At 31.5% G+C, this 19,071-nt stretch overlaps 2 protein-coding genes across 3 annotated transcripts in view; both read right to left on the bottom strand.

The window, feature by feature from the left end:
• VWC2L (von Willebrand factor C domain containing 2 like) overlaps positions 1–13,732 on the bottom strand; it is a 331,484-nt gene extending 317,752 nt beyond the window's left edge. For both annotated transcript variants that reach the window (XM_049784207.1, XM_049784199.1), the window contains exons 1-2: positions 13,103–13,732; positions 10,415–10,884 (exon numbers count right to left, since the gene is read on the bottom strand). In XM_049784207.1, coding sequence (XP_049640164.1) covers positions 10,415–10,804 — 390 coding nt within the window. In that variant the 5' untranslated portion in view covers positions 10,805–10,884; positions 13,103–13,732. The remainder of the gene's footprint in view (positions 1–10,414; positions 10,885–13,102) is intronic.
• Positions 13,733–14,553: 821 nt separating this feature from the next.
• The window catches only part of SPAG16 (sperm associated antigen 16), a 1,100,078-nt gene continuing 1,095,560 nt past the window's right edge, over positions 14,554–19,071 (bottom strand). Inside the window, exon 16 of the mRNA XM_049768212.1 lies at positions 14,554–14,729. Coding sequence (XP_049624169.1) covers positions 14,554–14,729 — 176 coding nt within the window. The remainder of the gene's footprint in view (positions 14,730–19,071) is intronic.

Raw genomic sequence — 19,071 nt, 5'->3', positions numbered from 1 at the left:
TTTAAAAACTTGAATTCTGTTGCAAATTGTGTCAATATCTGTTAAAGAATGATTTATATATGCCAATATTTTATTTTTGTCAACTTCCAACTCTGAGTTGTCATAGTGATAGGTCATAATATCACATTACTATAGAGATTTAACTGAAATAAATATTTGCATGCAATATATTAGAAAAAAAAGGAAGATACAAATGAGAAACATTTTACTGTTCTTATTATGAAGATAGTAAAATAGAAAAATGATATGAAAAACAATACATTAATATTGCCTTTGCAAAAATGAGCTATATTAGTTTCTCACAAAGGTATCTATAGCTTTTGTTTTACTATCTGTAAAAGAAGGGAATTAGACCAAATAATTTCAAAGTTTAGCTAAAGTTCAAGCTTTTGGAAAATAGGAATAGCTTAGACAAAACAAATCACAAGACATCTTTTTTTATAAATAGAAGGATTTATCTAATCTAAGATACTAGTAATTCAATTGGGGGGGGTGGTTAGATCATGCCTGATAGTACTCAGGGTTTAAATCTGGCTCTGTATTTAGAGCTCATCCCTAGTGGGGTTCTAGAGACCATAAAGAGTGCCTGGAATTGAACCCAGTTGGCTATATGCAAGGCAATTCTTTACCTGCTATGATATTTTTCCAGCCTCCTACTATGCTAAGTATAATAATTTTAAGAGCTAACAATTGAAGTGAAACACTAATTTTTAAAGCAAAATGACTTCAACATATCAACCAAGTAAAATTAAAGAAAATTTTGAGTGGTTGTAATTTTAGTTATAAATTGATATGTAAGACTATAATTTTAAAATTACTAAGATTTGTCTTCACAAGTTACTTTATTGTACCTATTCAATATGTAAAAAATGTTAAAAGTATATTTCTATTCATGGATATATTGCAGATAAAAGGAGAAAATTAAGAGTTGTGTTCAATGCACCTTTATCTAGTTTAGACATTGTGCAGCTATAAAAAATGTCCTCTGAAAACTTTAAGAAGATAAATTAACTTTCTTATCACCTTAGTATGTTATTCATTCTCTTCTTGGTGTCATTAAGTTCTTGCAAAGATGATTTTTTGGTGATGTGCTAACCTGTTGGCTAGAGCAAGACAACTAACAATGGAGGTGTGTTAGACTAAAATTGCTGATGCTAATCATACCAATGACAAAAGTCCAACGTGTCCTCTCTAAAATAAGGCAGTCGAATTAATAGTGTTTGAGAAAGATCTTGTCTAAAAAATGCAATAGTCATTTAAAATTTTCATTTAGTTTTTGTTGTAATTTCTCTTTCTTGATGATTTAAAAATAACTAAAAATTAACAATAGGTGTTTTTGGTACTTATTAGAGAAAATGCCTGACATAATATATGTATATGTAATTAAAACATAAAAAAACACAACAAAATATGGTCACAGGTAATAAGAAGTTATCAACTAAAATTCACCTAATTCACCTAAAATTATTCGCTTGAATACTTGAACATTATCATTTCTTTGGACTTTGTATTTAATTGTGCACCAACATGTGTACAGATCAATTTGGATTATATTAACTATCTATAAATTAAATAAAATGTAGGCTTAATTCCTAAAATATATTAAGAATTAAAATGTAAATATAATACAAACCAAATTACAATTAAAATAAAAAAAATTCTGGGATTGGAGAAATAGTGCAACAAGTAGGGTGATTTCCTTGCACAATGTTTACCTCAAACTCAACATCTGCCATTCCAAAATGGACCTCTGAACTCAAAGCAGGGAATAATACCTGGTATTGTGTAGCATTTGGTACTCTTTGTTTCCAAATAGGTAAATTTCTAACATTTTTCTTAATTTTCTTAATTTTTTTGTGGTATTACAACTCAGTAGTACTCAGAATTTACTCCTGACTATTCAAGGATCACTCTTTGCAGAGCTCATTGGCCATGGGGGATGATGGGGATCGTTGGCCATGTGTGCAAGATAGTTGTAAGACAAGTGCTTTACAATCACTCTTGTCCAATATCTATAATCTTGAAAAACTAGTGGCAATATTTGGGGCAAGATATCCATGTTCTTTCAGTTTCATCTTCTTACTCCAGAAGATGTTCAGTCAAGAAAAGGCAGCAATTGAAGGCTGATCTCAAGTTTGAGTAGACAAAGACAGTGAGTGACAAGCTCCGCAAATCTCAGATGTGTCTGCAAATAGAATATCAAACATCCCATGTGCAGGGGCACAGAATTCTAGTCACAAATTTCGGTAGTCAAATTTTTCACCATTAACAGTAGCATCTTGTAGAAGAAAAGGCAGCAATAAGTATTGGTGGCTGAATTTGAAAAACTAATTCTATATACAACTACCCATAAGGCTATGCAATTATCGATTTTCTTAAAATTAAAGCAAGGCTAATTCATTTCTTCAAGGGTTAACTTGAAGCATGTTATTATTACAAGTTAATAAAAATGATTATTCCCAATGATTACAGAGATTATTAATTAAAAAATCTCATTTTATTACCCAGATTTAGTATAGTTTTATCTAGTATAGAATTAAAAATGCCACTATAAAATTAAAATATTAAGAAATAATTATTTTACTTTTTTTGTTTGTTTGTTTGGGGACCACACCAGGTGATGCGCTCAGGGTTTACTCCTGGCTATGTGCTCAGAAATTGCTCCTGGCTTTGGGAGACCATATGGTAGGTCCATCCTTGGTCTGCCGTGTGCAAGACAAATGCCCTACCCCTGCACTATTGCTCTGGCCCCTATAAATTTTACTTTTAATAGAATTGATTTAAGATCTCTGATTGAGAGATTATACAAATTAAGAGTCTAGTGATTTACAAAGTTGTGATTTTCCCAATGAAAATACTACTTTTAGCAGAATCCTCAGCAGAGTCAGTTCTTAATGAGCAACCAGTCATGAGTATTAAAGTTACTTAATCTATTATTTAGTAGAAATTTGAAAGAATAAGCATTTCTAAATTTATTCAGTGTTTACTTCTATTAAAGAACTTATGTATAAAAGAAACTGCTTTGCAGCATTAATAATTGTTAGGCTGATATTTCAACTTTATAATAAAAAATTTTAACAGTATTTACTGTATGAAATTGATCTGTTCTAGGACTATATTTAATGACATCTTGCATTAGCCTTTTTCTGTGAACTAATAAATATCCTCTTGGCAAAACAATAAAAACTACAAAATATAAATTTACTTATATATACATACATATGTATATACATACATACATATATACATATATACATACATATATACATATATACATACATATATACATACATATACATACATACATACATATACATACATATATATACATATATATATATATATATAGGTTTTTTGGGTTACACCTGGCAACGCTCAGGGGTTACTCCTGGGTCTATGCTCAGAAATCGCTCCTGGCAGGCTCAGGGGAATATATGGGATGCCGGGATTCAAACCACGGACCTTCTGCATGCAAGGCAAACACATTACCTCCATGCCAACTCTCTGGCCCCACTTATATATATTTTTAAAATCACAAATTTCTGAGCCCGGGCGGTGGCGCTACAGGTAAGGTACCTGCCTTGCCTGCGCTAGCCTTGGACGGACCGCGATTCGATCCCCCGGTGTCCCATATGGTCCCCCAAGCCAGGAGCAACTTCTGAGCACATAGCCAGGAGTAACCCCTGAGCGTTACTGGGTGTGGCCCAAAAACCAAAAAAAAAAAAAATCACAAATTTCTTTGCTAATATGGTACAATTTTACATCTCTGAAAAGAGATGTGATCAATAGCAATTTAATTAGTATAAATACTTTAGATTTTTGTGCCTTTCTAAAAACTGATAAGTTAGAAGGCTATATAAAGTGCAAAAAATTATTGTTCTGCATATTAATTACTAGTTCTGTCAACTGATATTTTATAGCTTCTATTTTCTCCTGTTCTTTCATACATTTAGTTTCCAGTCCCAAGACATGTTCTTATACTTTATATTAAGAACAAAGGACATATTTCCAAAACTATATTTAAAAGTCAGACCTACTCGAACACCTTTTTTAGATTTAATATTGCAATACTAGACAATAATAATATTGAGAGCGGAGATAATGAAAATGTCAAAAAAAGAAACTCATATTTCTGTGAATATGCCCATTAATAAGGAGCAAGATAATTCTAAATATTAGTTTAATGTAGAATGTGAAAGTTTCATGAAATTCTTCAAATTATTAATTCTTTTCTCTTTGATTTTTTCTCAAGACTTAAATATAAAATTAAATTTTAAAATTAAATGTAAAATTATGAATTATAAAATTAGTAAAGATTAAAAGTAATGCTTATACATGATGTGGAGCAAGAGAAAATAATTGTGCTGGATCTTTTAGAAATAAAGACCAGATCAACTGTCATTCCTCATATTGAGAAAAGCACAAAGGTCATTTCTTAAAGAGAAAAGAAAATAAGGCAAATCCAAAAGCTGAACTGATGATCTTGTGTGTTGACTTCAAAAAAGAATTTTGAAATTGGAAAGCCAAACAAAAGCAGAAATAAGATCTCTTTTAATTAAATGTATTAAAACCTTCAGCTTCTGATGTAAAATAAAATTAGCTCAAAATAAAATTAGTACAAAAGTAGTGAACATTTATAAAGAAAATTCAAAAGGCTTAATTCTAGCTGAGTTTGAGTTATAAAAATACTGAAAACATTACTTTTTTTTCTTTGGGTAACTTAGCATGATAGCTAATTACAGGGCTAATGCTGATAGAGTCCACATTTTCATTCTATTTTGTAGGAAATACCATTAAATTTTATTTTTTATGCTCCTTATTTTGTAAAAAGTAGGCCCCAGTTTCAAATTGCATGGGTACATATAAAGAAAGATGAGAGAACCTATAATACAGTGACCTTTATCTTAATGCAATATTATCAGAACATTGGAAAATCCAGAGTTTTTAGAAGTCATAGAGATAAATCTATTTTCAATGCTAGTATCAGCAAATGCAAAAGAAAACATACAATCTTTGGAAATAAAATTCTTATTCCCATTAGGCAACATATAGATTTCAATTCATCTGTGTATTTGATGACCAGAAAGATTGAAGTAAGGATATAAGTTTGCAAATGTATAGAATGGTCTTATAAAAACAAAATGGGATAGAATCCAAGATCAATCTTGAAAAGGAAGTGGGAGGGTAATAGAGTAGAAAACTGAAGCAGTATGGATATAGGTGTGACAATTGTAAGGGCCCAAAAAACATTTTTCATGTTACTTTTTTTATTGAAAGGAAGAAATTATTTTTAATCATAAACATGTCATTTAAAAAAATTCTTACCTATTTCTTTAAATTATTTTTTTTAGAATTTGACTCATTTCCCCCAAAATGCATTGTATGCCTATTATACATTTCTTCTGGATATGGGAACACCTAGAATAGAAAACTTGGTTTCTAGCTTCAAACGATGCATTCTGTAATAGGACATACAAATGATTTTACATTACAGTATGTGAAAGTGATATTAGAGATGGTGAAGAGTTTAGGTTCTGCAGTCAGGCTTTGAATCCTAGTCCTTCCTCATTAGAACTATACAATGTTGCACACACTACTCACATTTTGGCACTTCCACTTTCTTATCTGTAAAAACAGTTCTAATTAAGTTATAATCCTTCATGTGTTATTATGAAATAAAATGTGTCTTAATACACATAAATGTCTTAATGTCAGCAATGATTTTAGGTATTGTTATAATGGCTATAATGTTACAGAGTTATGTTGTCATACCGAATGTATAGCAATTTTACTATATTTTTATGTTATACATTGGAAACATATTATAGAAAAGAATACCATGTCCCTGAAGATAGTTAGTAGACTTTCCAGTTGAGAAGATTTTAGCAGTTCTGAAGAAGACTAGTAGAACTTATACAGGTGTAATGGTGAAAAAGTACTCCAAAATATGGCAAAGCATATATTGCGACACAGGGAAGTCAGGAAAGTTAGATATAACTACAAGGGTCTCACCTTAGAATTTAGTCTGCATAACAAATTTTAAATTTTATATTATGTTGTATTGAATGTTTTTGTTATTATGTGTCATAGTTATTCTATTTTGGTTGTTGTTGTTGAAAAGTCCTACTTTAGCAGTCATTATTTTCTATTTCACTATTAAATTATGTACTTAGCTGCAAGGCTATCTTGCTAAAACTGCAAATAATACTATTTAATTTTTATCACAACAAATTGCTACTTTTTCTTGTTATTGTTTAGATAACAAAAATAATTTGGCTCAGTATTTAGATTCTTCTACTTCATTGTCTAATCACATGTCATTTTTCTTTTCTATTAGAAGAGCATTTTTGTAAGATCAAACTTAAAAATATCCTATTTTCAACCTCTTTGCATATTTTATTCATCCTAATGTTGATCTTATTTAAATATTTTTCTCTTGGAATTTTAATCTCTCCAAATCAATATTAATTACTTTGTTAAGAGTAGGTTTAACTTTGATCACCATAAAGAAAAATGATCTCTTTCGGGGCCGGAGCAATAATACAGCAGTAGGGCGTTTGTTTGCTTTGCACGCTGCTGACCCTGAATGATATGGGTTCGATCCCCGGGGTCCCATATGGTCCCCCAAGCCAAAAACGATTTCTGAGAACATAGTCAGGAGTAACCCCTGAGGGTCACTGGGTGTGGCCCCAAACCAAAACCAAACAAACAAAAATATCTTTGATCAACTATCCTTCAATTTTAATAATCCTTTATCTATTTAATAATTCATTTATTTAATTTATAATTTAATATATTTATAACATAGAATTTATATCACACTTTATATTATATAATATAATACTATAATTTAATTTATTATAATTATTATAATTTATTTACTTAATATTTATTATTTATTTAAAATCACTATAATTCTTTGTGTTGACATTCATAATCATATGCTAATATATTTTCCCTTTCTCCCTCTTCAAATTTTCATGCATTTTATGAGTACAGTTTTTCTTTTAGTTCATCTACAGCATTTTGGAGGGGCACACTTGGTGATGCTCAGGGGTTACCCCTGGCTATTTGCTCAGAAATTGCTCCTGGCTTGGGTTCCAGGGGGATAGAACCTCTGTCTGTTCTGGGTCAGGCTCATGCAAGACAAACAGCCCTACCACTGCACCATCGCTCCGGCCCTAATCTAAAGCATTTTGCATAGAAAAAATATTGGAAAAATAAATTATATATAAAATATTTCATAATATAGTACTTCAATAACATGCCATCTTTATTATGTATAAGTTCCACAACTTTAAAAGCATAATTACTTATCTTTTGTAAGCTATTTGGAAGAAAATCAAGTGGGTTGGTTATAGTTGATATTTTCTTGTGTATAAAATATATATAGAGAGACAGGAAAGATATTTTTCAGAGCAGATTGAAATTCTTTTAATTGAGTTGATTTTATGGGGGGATCACACCCGGCAGAGCTCGGGGGTTTCTCCTGGCTCTGCACTCAGAAATCGCCCTTGGCAGGCACGGGGGGACCATATGGGATGCCGGGATTAGAACCACCTTCCTTCTGCATGCAAGGCAAATGTCCTACCTCTGTGCTATCTCTCCAGCCCCATGAGTTAATTTTAAAGTTGAGCTCCCTATATAAAATGAAACCAAAACTTTAGGGGAATTTGGAAGTTAGAATAAATTCCTGGACATAGAAGGAAAATAACAACCATTTATTCAAAATTGTGTGCTAATAACCACAGGATACCAGCATCATAAAAATATCTCATTAAATATTTCTAACATCACAAAAATAGTAATTATTTTGAATTGTTTTTTTTTTTTTGGTTTTTGGGCCACACCCGGTGATGCTCAGGGGTTACTACTGGCTATGTGCTCAGAAATCGCTCCTGGCTTGGGAAACCAGAGGGGATGCTAGGGATCGAGACGAGATCTGTCCTGGATCAGTGCATGTCAGTACATGACATATTTTAGTATTCCCTAGATAATCTCAAAATTGATTTTGGATTGAGGGACCAAATGAAACACCAGGGGATCGAACCACAGTCCATCCTAGGTCAGCCACATGCAAGGCAAATGCCCTACAACTGTGCCTCGCTCTGAGCCCCTATTTTGATTATTTTTTATAGCTAATAACATGAAAAGTTTAAGATCTCCCCACAATGTCATATTCAAGTGAAGCATTTGAAAACTGAATTTAGGTTTACTCTCAAAGCAAAGTAATTTGCATTGTACAGACTTTATTATTAGAATAACAATATCTGAAAATATAAATAATAATAATTTTGGATGAGTACCAAACTGTGTTGGTCCCAGTATATAACATATTTTAATTTTAATTTAATTTAATTTTATTTTTTTGGGGGGAGGAACACCTGGTGACCTCAGGGGTTACTACTGGCAATGCGCTCAGAAATAGCTCCTGGCTTGGGGAATCATATGGGATGCCAGGGATCGAACCGAGATCCGTCCTGGATCAGTGCGTGCCAGTACATAACATATTTTAGTATTCCATAGATAATCTCAAAATTGTTAACTGTAAATGTGTGAAAGTTATGTATAACATTGAGAAATGTATTGACAATAGTAGGTGTATCATTAGAATATGTGAATAAAGTATTATCTTTTTAAAAATCATATTGCTTTTATGGAAAAAATTATTGCATATGTAATGAAACAACATAAGATGTATAATGGCATATTTAATGCCTGAATGGACATGTTAAAATAATAAGTTTTCTTTTTTATCTATTACATAATTATGTAAATTTTATCTTAAAATTTTTTTGAGCAACATTTGTTAGTACTCAGAGCTTATTCCTGGGCCTGCACTAAGGGATCACTCCTGAAGAGGACAGAGGTTAGTAAGGATTGAATTTAGGCATACCACAAACAAGGCAAACATACGGTACAATTTCCATCTCCAAATTCTATCAATATTTAATTTTTAATTTAACGTAGTCTATGGGATGTTATTAAAATATGCTATTAATCTTTGCACTTTGTTTAGGAAAGTGTTTTATTATATGTGAGGAAAACCTGATTCTAAAACCACATATTTCATATTGAACCTATAGAATAAAAATGGCAAAGCTACTGTTAAAATATATGAAATATTTTAGAGACAATTTCTCTGCTATTTGGTATCAATAATGTTTATTTTACTAGCCTTCCTAGTTCCTTACAAAACTGCAATAATGCATAATATAAAAAGTCTAGAATAGCATTTATGATGATTATAGCTAAAATAACCCTAAAATACTGGGGATTCAAATTAAGTGATTTTTTTTAGGTAAATAAGAAGAGGTATGCACCCATAACCCAGAATGATCTTAAGACAATACAATGTCAATAAATAGAATACCATGATCTTGATTAGTTAAAATTTATCTCACATACTGAATGATTTCACCAGTCTACCCTGATAAAGTTTAAAGTTGGTTAAGTATTCATTGAACATTCTTTTCTCAAATACAGTCACATCTACATGATCTTTCACTTATATGATTCTGAATACATTGTTACAAAACTTGGCTAGATAAAATGAAAGTCTTCTATATAAAGTCATCAGTATGACAGACTCTTCAAGGTTCAAACTTTCATTACATTTAAGCAGGACATTTCAACATATTAATCGATACCCTTAAGGTTCAAATATGGTCTTTTACAATATTCTCATTAAATCTAGCCATTGTAGAAAAGTACTCCATGAAGAGATAAAAATGAACTCCCAGTTACTTGGAAAAAGTACCAACATGAAAGACTAAGATACGGAAAACATATTTTGACTACATTTTATAAGGTGTTTTTTTTTATATAGAACATCAGTAATCTTTGTGCTTCTGGGTATAAGTAAAGTAAAAATAATCTAATTAGCAAAAATCGGAATGGGCAGAGTAGGCACTATGCTCCACAACAAGAAGTTCCAATTTATATTAGTCGTATAAAACTAGAGTTCAGATATACATCTATAGCTCTTGCATTTATGTCATTAAAAATATCTTTCCTAGGCTTAAATAATTTCAACTACAGGCTAATAAACCACACACAGAAAATGTATAATATTTAAACATACCTTAACACATATTCTACGAACAAAATTGTTTTCTTAACCTCCCTAATGTTGTAATAGCAAAGAAATATTTAAGGACAAGAATAAAAGATGTTAAGAATAGGCCCAAATATTTCTAAAGTGAAATATTTGCATGGACTCCTATTGATACTGATCAACAAGTCAATTCTTCATTTGTTGAAAATTATGCTTGTTAGGTTAACTGTACCCATTATATTGTTGTAAAATTAAAGAGCAATTTAAGAAGAGTTTTTGTAATATTTAAATTTAAAATACCAGTCTATTAAATGTGGTTTCCATGTTAATATTTAATAAATATAGAGTGACTCATACCTTAAATTCCTCTAAGATTTTGTAAATTTTCCCATGATACTCGCAAAAGTTTTTCACTTCTTTGCACTCAGGGCAGCATCCATTGTGCTCCACTTTAGTACACTTTGGGTGAATTTTAGGGCATTCTGGCTGGTCACAAACAGGTCCATCCAGTGCGCAGACACATGGACAGTTGGAATGCCCTGGGAAAAATCGTTCTCCCAACTTGTATACAAAACCGCTGTCATCCACACACCCTTTCCCTCGATAGTCATCAAAGATCAAATTGTCATTACTGGAGGTCTGATCACTTTCATCAGCAGGATAGTCTTCATGACTGATGGCAGCAGAAGTAACCAATCCAGGGATGATCAACAGTAGTAGGCAAGCTTCATGAATAAGAAGAGCCATTCCCCTCCTCAAAGGCTTCTGAATGTGCTCCTAATATTAAATACACTTAGCTCCTTCCATGGGAATGTAAGAAACGTAGGCTGAAAAAATATTTTAAAAGAAAAATTGAAATATATACATGGAATATAGATTCATATAAGCCCATATTCTTAACATGCTTATTTGGGACCTATTTGCAAGATACAAAACCTCAAATAGACTAATTTAATGCACATATATATCCTTTATTATAAAATTAGCAAGAGATAATCCTTGACAACATGTCATTCCAGCTCAAAATCTTTGGCTTAATTTATATTCAAGTTTCAAAGGATTATATTTGTATAAATTGTAAGAATTTTTTCTTGAGTCTCAAAAAATAATTTACTTGTAGTTACAAGTGGACCAAAAATACTCAAGTTCACCATCAACATTATTTTAAACTGGACTAGTCAATGATTGAATATTTATGTATTATATAAATAAAATATATGAACACCAGGAGATCAGAAGGAAAATTATACTTCATAAAAAGAGGGAAAAGCTAGAAGTCAAATGTAAATTATAATTGAGATGAAGTTAGTAAAAAGGTCTTTCTACTTGTTTATGCCCATAATTGGAAAATAATATTGATAATAACATATTTTTTGTTTCAATAAACAAATAATTTTTAACTAAATTTCAAAATAAACATAGCACAAGTATTCCACAGAAAATAAGAAAATAAAAATTTAAATTGTAAATCATATAAAGAAGCTACATATAATGAAAACTATTTATTAAAAATAAATTTTATTATTATCAGCACTTTTTTTTTACTTATGAAGTAAGCTCCTAGTGGGCAGGAAAGATGTATCTATGAATGCTTCTTTGCAGCAGCTTGAATCTAGTATGTACATAATCACTTTTTTATATTAAATAAATATCATTCATCCATTTTGGAAATGTACCTCGTTTTAAATGCTTCAAATTCTTGAAATTATGAAATTTGCACAAAAACATCAGTGTAAAATTTCTTATAAAATTTTATTAAAACATAAAGAGATTTTGTCATAATAATTCATCATATTGATTTGGTGGCACACTCATAAACTTCACATAGAAGTAGTGTTTGATGTAAATATTGGTAGTGGGCTTTTATTTAAATGCTTAGAGTTAATAAGTCTCTCTGGAAAACTGACATTAGGGAGGAATACATAAGAAAAATGCTACCAAATAGTTCATTTGTATAAGTGTTATTGGCTTTATGACAATATAACTAAAATTACATATAGGTCTTTTTGAAATTATTTATAAATTGTATTTATTGGTTTATTTTCAGAGTATAAAAGCAAGAATAAGTCCTATCTCCAGTCTAACATATGCATACTATTTTCAAATAAAATAGCAATAGGAAACTTCATCAACTATCATATTTGCATTTTAAGTTAAATATACAAATGATAGCAATAGTAAAATGGAAGGTAGTATACTTACATATTTCTTCAAAAGAAAACTGATATTTAATATTAGGACTCTTTTTTGGATAAATCAGTAAAATATTTGGGGTCAGTAAATGTATTTTTAAAAATAATATGTCAAAAATAATGAGTCATGGCAGAACAAAAAATGCAAACCTATAATTCTACTTGAGAAGCTGGAAGCTCCCTTGACAAAGCATTTCCCCCCTTAAATTGCTACAGAAGCAACACACATAATAAAACCTTCTTAAAAAGCATATGTAGCTTTCTCTAATTAAAACATATATCAATATATGTCATATTTAGAAAGTTTTGCCTTGGAAGAAAAAAGATCTATTGTGCTTCCATATAGTATTCCAGTAGTATCTATCAATGCATGCTACATAAACCTGATAAAATATATGTATCACTCTGCTTCAAAAGGAAAGATAAAAATATTTCTTGGCAATCTACAGGTAGGCATTAATATGTCAGGTAACAGTAAACATATACTTAAAGGTAAAAAAAAGTGGTGCAGTGTGCACTTTATATACACAGTAAGTGTTTTTCATACATGAAATACATTTTCAAATCTTTACAGTGGGAACAAGATTTTCTTCTTTGTATAACAAAGTTCTTAGGCTTTTAAAACTCAGCCACAATTCATTAATTTCACTACTCTATTGCAGTTTAATACTATGTAAGAAAAGAAAATTATAGATATTCATCTGTAAATCTTAGATAAGTAACCAAACATTGCTAAACTGAGGATTACTTCCCAGCTAAACTTTCCCCCCTCCTATTGCTGCACATGATTTTAAATGACTGCATCTATTTCTTTGAGAAAACAAACATAACTCATGCCACAAGACACACTTACCTAATCACTTTGGAGGTTAATGGTGGTGGTGGGGGTCATAGACCAGTATGAACCAACAGATTGGGTATTTTTTTAAGAAAAAAAATTCCTCCTTAATTATCCAAATAATACATTTTCAGGCATAAATTAAAGTAATCCATTCTCTATCTCCCATTTCAAAACACAGTCAAAAAGCTGTCTCCCACTCTTCCACAGAGAAGCACAGCAGATACATAAAAGAAATAGGATTTGGACCTGTCTTCAGAATTCAAAGCAAAAACAGTGCTGGTTCTGTAGAAATCCAAACCTCAGCAGAAGGATCATATTGAACTTATTTTTAGCATTCTCCAAGCTCCTTTTATGAAATTTCCCAGCTGATTACGCCTCTTCCACACATGAGTTCACTTACACAGTGTTTGCTACGGCAGTAGAGGTGATTTGGCTAGGCTCTGAGGATCACACACAGCAAAAGCATACTGAAGCTTAAACCCACTCCGCCGGCAGTACCGTCAGCATCATCCACAATATGTTGCTTGAGTCCCCTCTTACACTCCAGAATATACTAACTGTGGACGTGGAGGAAACGAGCAACTTTAGCTGGGTTTCTGCATCACTGAGAGAGCAGTTTGCAGACTGCTGAATTGGAGCTCATTCTGCCGGCAGCCGGGAATTCCTCAGCACCACGGACAGCGCCAACAACTGGCTTCAGAGCCCAGCCGTGTTGAAATCCCCAAGCTGCCGCTTTAGACAAGGCAGGAGTGGTCTATGAGCAATAGCTAGCACTTTATACAACGAATGCATGCTTTAGGAGCAGAAAAGGCAATTTACATGCTAGATAGTTATTTGCATAAAAATTGAAATAAAAAATTTAATTATAAAAAAATCAGTCTTGAATGGGCTGCATAGATGAAAGTTCCAGAAGAGTCTACTTCAGTGTTTATATTTAAGCCACCTGCAGTCTCTGTTTATTATTGATAAATTAGGAATATAGTCAAGGCATATGTGGAAATATATGCTCCAATATATATCATCTTCTGTGGTTGCAGAAAGACTTTCCCCATGATACATCATTAAACTTCTGGTTTTCCTGCAGCTTGGATTTGATTTTTTTTTTTTAAGTAGGCGGGTTCTCCTGCAGTTTGTTCTCTAACATCCAAAATCAATCTCCTGTAATTCATCTAGTCTGTCATTAGGCGTCATTGTAAAGCTGTTTCTTCCAAACCTCTAGTAAAGATGCGCTCTCTAAATTCTTATCAAAATTTAAAAAAAAATACAACCTCAGACAAATAAATGAGCAGAAAGTTGTTTTATTGACAATAATGAAGAACTGAAATAGATGCCCAAAGCATGTTTCAAAGCAAATTGTAAATGTTACTGCTGGCATATTGAATTAGATATTCACTGTTCTGAGACTACATAAAACATTTTCAGGCCTTAAAAGGAATGTCTTCCGCAGTGGGATACGCTGACCATCAAGCCCACATTCGAACAGTGCCATCGGAGTCACCCGAAAACAGATTCTCTCCATCATGAGAAAACACGACTGTGTGAGCCTCACTTTCATGGCCCATCATTTTGCGAATTTCTCCTGATTTAAGATCCAACAAATGGATAGCTCCACTGCTGCTTGCCTGAGCTAACACCCGGCCTGAAAGAGGGGGAGGAAAAGAGAGAATCAAAATTCAATTTTTAGAATTCCCATTTATAAGTGGTACAGTAGTCTGTTTTGTTTCATTTGTGATTCAACAGACTCATTTTATGTCAGATATCAGTCATTAAACATGAATTTCTATCTTTGATTAAAAATTGAGAAACAATGATTTAAGTATTTTTAAATGAGAGTAAAATCTATAAGAGATATCCCTGATAACATCTTTATTGCTGAATGATAAATAAGTTTGAAAAGATACGACTGAATGCAACTGAAGGATGCAGCTATCTTTTTCAAATGAATTATATTTAAAATATTTTACTAACTTTAGTTTTAAATTTTTTATGACAAAATGTATTTGCATATGTGTTTTATTATAGATATATAATGTAACTTATTGGTTAACATTTACATTATTGAGCTTTTTAATAATTATTATAAATTTATATTAAAATAAGATACACATAAGAATGAGGGAATATAAAAGTAAGTAGTAAAACATTAGAAAAACTAGAGTATGTTTATGTACATCTAAGATATAGGGTAAATAATTATGATATTAGTACTATCCCAGCTAATTATTATTCAACCTAAGAGAACAGATTGTCCTTTTAGTAATTAAATTGAAAATTACTTATGCTTTTACAACTTTTATGTAATAGATAAACTTCTTTGTTGATAATTCAATATAAAAATAACAACTGCCTAATGCTAAAGAATATCTGAACTTTATTATAGAGGCCAAAAATGAAATGATTTAATGCTAACTTGCTCATGATAACACATTAGCCATGAAAAGGACTAACATTTAATCATGAGCGCTTTGAATCCAAAATCTGAGCTTTCAGACACTAAGTTTTTGACATTCTGCATAGTAATGTTACCAGTGATAACTTTTAGGTAGAGCATTAGCATGTGGCATACTGTGAAAATAGAATTTGCCAATTTTACAATAAAATTTCTCTGATGATATCCTATAGTCATGGTAAAATATTTGTTCACAAATTATACTTCAAATTGTCAAGAATATCTTTAAAACCAAGTAAATTTATAAAGTGAAGCTAAGAATGATAAATAGAGCCTATTTGCAAACCTTTGTAACTACTAGGCTTCTTCATCTAGAACAAATCCTGACACAGCAAAGATCTTTAGGATGGATTAGAGTGTCCAAAGCAGCAGATGTGAATATTTATTATAAGCCCTCCTCTACCAAGTCTTTGCTGACAGAGGCATTACATATGGATTTCACTTCCAGTCTCATTCCATAAACAATTGCTGTTAATGTCTTTCCTAAAAGTCAAATAAGTAACTTGTATTCTTTATGCAATTGTTAGGAAGGGAAGAATATTATTCTCTATTTTTGGAAAATAAAACAAAAAGTGTCTAATGCACATAATTGAACACTAAGCTGTCCTTTTTGTTAAATATCTTAAATGACAATGCTTATGAAGATACTTGAAAATTTTTGAAAAATACTTCAATAAAATATAAATAATAATAGGTTTGAATTTAATGATAGGATTATATCGTTCAGCATCAAGCTGCCTCAGGTGTTTTAAAAATTTAACTTTGCTAGAAGAGATTTGAGTCAGCAAGTTTATAGTGAGTTTTTCAGGCTTACCTGAACTCATTTTCTGAAGATTGAAAGGCTATGTATAATTTATATATAAAAAAATAAAATTTAAGATGATTATAAATTTATATTCCTTTCCAGATTTTATTGTATATTAGTTGATTAACTGGTATAAATTGCAATCTAAAATTTACTTATGCTGGAATAGAAATGCTAAATTTTTTCTTGTTTAGACAAATTTTATTGCTTTCTAGGATATGTCAATTGCCAGATTCATGTCTAGTTAGTGTCTGAAGAGGTAACACCCTCAAAAACAATCACAATACAGCATTTCAATATGCAGCATTTCTATAAAGTTGAGTTTTGTGTACATATAGTAAATTTTTTTCAAATACCTTGGTGATTGGCAATAATCCACAATATTCTTAATGCCAGCAGCTTAATAAAAAATAGATTTCTGTATGCAAAAATTTGATCAATGGTTAAAATGTTGTAGAAATAAAAATTTAAATAATGTGAGATTTATGCATAATGTGTGTATTAATATTCCTTTTAAATGAATATGCTTTTTAAAAATATAAATAAAATTATACATTGTATTTCTACTTGAAATATTTGACTGAATATTGTAGGAACAAAAGATACCAAAATAATAATCTTACACTACAAATATTCTGACAAAACAAGTTAAAATGTTAACATAGTAATTGAACAAGCCAAATTATATGCTAAGTCAAATGAGTAAGAGGGAAAGAGATAGACATAGAATAATCTCACTCATTTGGGAAATATAAAAAAAAATAAGAGATAATACGGTAATAATACCCAGAGAATATAAAGACAAAGGTCAGGAGGTCAGCCCAGGGTAGAAAGCTCACCACAGAGTGGTGAGTGTAGTTAGAGTAGAGAAGGGTCTACTAGGATAATAATAGAACTGATCTCTCTGAACAACAAATTGGCACTGAAAGTGGAGAAACTAACTGGAAAGACACCCCTTGTGAACAATAGTGCAAATCACAGTGTCAAAAAAGGAGAAGCAAATTGCCTGCCCTAGAGCAAGGCAGGGGTAGGATAGAGAAAAGATTGGTAATGGAAGGGTGCACCGTTGAAAGATGATGAACATTATTTAACTAAAATCCAGCAATGAACACTTTTGTAACCATGGTACTTAAATAAGGCAATTAAAAAAAGAAACAAAATTATAAATGCAAAATTACACAAATATATCAAGGATTAAAAGTATGTGACTAAAATTTAATTGCCTTAATTCCATGCTATCTCTCCGGCCCCTGTTAATATGTTTCTCTTCCAGATGTCTCAAACTCAATCTACCTGCTGGCCACAGTAGGCAAAGTTGGGGTGATCCTTGAGTGCAAAGTCAGTAGTAAGCCTTGAACATTGGGGATGTGACCCAAACAACTAAAACAAAACAAAACAAAAAAAGATTCCTCTAGGGAATTCATTCATTCATTCATTCATTTATTTATTTATATAAATATTATTTATAAAGTATGGACTCAACCCATTTTTTGCTTATTTGATTTTTACCCCCATTTTATTTATTTTTTCTTTTCCTCAAACAAAACCACATAACTTGAAACAACTTGTTCTGCCTTTCAATTTGAGGGGGAAACAATGGAGGGCACCAAGACAAAACAGTTGTATGATCACTAAGTAGTAATAAAAAAGATTGGACTTAAATACCAAACCCAATGCAATGACAACAGAATCTATACCCAATCTATAACAAAATAGACACAGAGGGGACCACTTATACTAGCAGCCCTGGGGGTAATGGAGAGGAATATGGATGCATGCTGGGAACAAGGGTGCATGGAGTACAACTTTGGTGGTGGGAATTCCCCTGATCCAATGTCAATATGTACCTAAAATATTACTGTGAAAGATATGTAATCCACTGTGGGCAAAATAAATATCATTATAAAAATTTAATTGTATAGATTATCTGTAGTGATCTAAAATAAAAAATTAAAGTGGCTCATGGTGTTAATTTGATATGTTAATTTGATATGTAGTCTCAAAATTAAATTTAATTTTTGCATGTATTTAGAATTATTTTTAAAATCTTCTACTTTGAAAAGTAGAGGTCAATATTTTATATGACCATTTTATTATTAAATTACATTTTCAATTTATGTTGGCTTATCCTAAGTAATTACCCATAAAGAATTACTACTTGATTTTTTTTTTAATATAAATTTTTATTTTGATCATAATGGCTTACATATTGTTGACAATAATATTTTAGGTACATATTTACATAAAATCAGGGGGGATTCCCATCGCCAAATTGTCATCCCTACGCCTCCGTTTCTATCCTACCTCCCTTTTCCTTTTCCCTCACCCCAGGGCGGCTAGAATATGTGGTCCCCTCTGTATCTAACCCACTACTTAGTAGTCTTGCACCTGTTTGGTCCTGATGCCTCCCTTATTTCCCCCTCTATCTGGAGTCAGGACTAGCTAGTTCAAGTTGCGTGGTTTTGTTTGAAGGAGAAAAAAGCAATAAACTGGGGTAAGAGTCTAATACCCCGAAAATGGGCGGAGTCCTTCTAAAGGCTCTCATCATCACTCTGGGAGATGGAGAAAAAGTAGGTGAAACACTCCACTAGTACCAAAAGAAGTGTCAAATATCCAGTGAGGGCTCCAGCTATTTCGATAAGCACCACACAGAGCTGCCAAAACAAACAAACAAACAAACAAGTAGAAAAAAAATAAAACAAAAACAGACAAACAAAAATCACGCCA

This window comes from Suncus etruscus, chromosome 1 (assembly GCF_024139225.1).
Source record: "Suncus etruscus isolate mSunEtr1 chromosome 1, mSunEtr1.pri.cur, whole genome shotgun sequence".
Lineage (NCBI taxonomy): Eukaryota > Metazoa > Chordata > Mammalia > Eulipotyphla > Soricidae > Suncus > Suncus etruscus.
This window is presented reverse-complemented; position numbering and strand designations above follow the sequence as displayed.